The 1,055-nt window shown below is 36.9% G+C and overlaps 1 protein-coding gene across 1 annotated transcript; it reads left to right on the forward strand.

Annotated features, from left to right (window-relative positions):
* Nucleotides 1-401: 401 nt before the first annotated feature.
* On the forward strand, nucleotides 402-1,050 carry LOC104774404 (transmembrane emp24 domain-containing protein p24delta9-like; the record flags this gene model as incomplete). Its single annotated transcript, XM_010499018.2, has 2 exons — nucleotides 402-807; nucleotides 886-1,050. Coding segments are annotated over exons 1-2 (381 nt in total), but the record flags the coding sequence as incomplete, so codon positions are not given.
* Nucleotides 1,051-1,055: the final 5 nt, after the last annotated feature.

Below are 1,055 nucleotides of genomic sequence, written 5' to 3' on the forward strand. Positions count from 1 at the left end.
TATCCATAAACTATACCATAATTTACCATCCACTTATCAATGAACAAATGTTCAGCTAAAATGGATAATACATCATTTATTTATCTAAAATATAGGAAAATGTATCTTAAAATATAAAATAATTGTAATCATAATCTATTGTACAAAAAAATTTATATAATTTATTGATAATAACTACAAAAAGAACAAAAAAAAAAAGAGAGAAAGAGATGGGGGGAGGAGACAATGGACCAAAAAAACATTTTCCTCTTTGTTGTTTTTAGTTACATATCATTTCCCTCTTATTATGAGGGCAAAATGGTCATAATAACTTGGACACATAAGCAACAAAAACTTGGAAAAGTATAAAGAGATTTGATAGTGGGTGTAAGTGTAAGATGTTTAGTACGAAGTAGGTGTGGGTAGGTGTGGGTGCAAATAACCCTAACAAAAACTCTAACCGAAGGAGAAGGTTCGAAGTCTTCTTCCACGTGTCTTCGCCAATTAAAATCAAACACGTGTCAGAAGCTCTCTTCGCCATTGTTCGCCCTTTGAGTTCGTTCGTCTGCGATCTCTCCAACGATCAACGAAACCAAAGATCAAGCTTCCACCATGGTGGTTCTCCAATCACTAAATCTCTACGCAGTACTAATATCCCTAGCGATTCTATCACAAGTTTCTCAATCTCTCCACTTCGAGTTACACTCTGGTCGAACAAAATGTATATCAGAAGACATCAAAAGCAATTCCATGACCGTCGGGAAATACACCGTTGTTAACCCTAACGAAGCTCATCCTTCACCTCAATCTCACAAGATCTCAATCAGAGTCAGTACTCTCTAATTCCCCCCTGAAAATTTCATAATTTTTGATTTTTTTTTTGGTTGATTTGAAATTCTTACACAGGTGACATCGAGTTACGGGAACACGTATCATCACGCGGAAGATGTTCAATCTGGACAATTCGCGTTTACGGCGGTGGAAGCTGGAGACTACATGGCGTGTTTCACTGCTGTTGATCATAAACCGGAGGTTACATTGAGTATTGATTTCGATTGGAGAACTGGTGTTCAGTC

This window comes from Camelina sativa, unplaced genomic scaffold, assembly GCF_000633955.1.
Source record: "Camelina sativa cultivar DH55 unplaced genomic scaffold, Cs unpScaffold02716, whole genome shotgun sequence".
Lineage (NCBI taxonomy): Eukaryota > Viridiplantae > Streptophyta > Magnoliopsida > Brassicales > Brassicaceae > Camelina > Camelina sativa.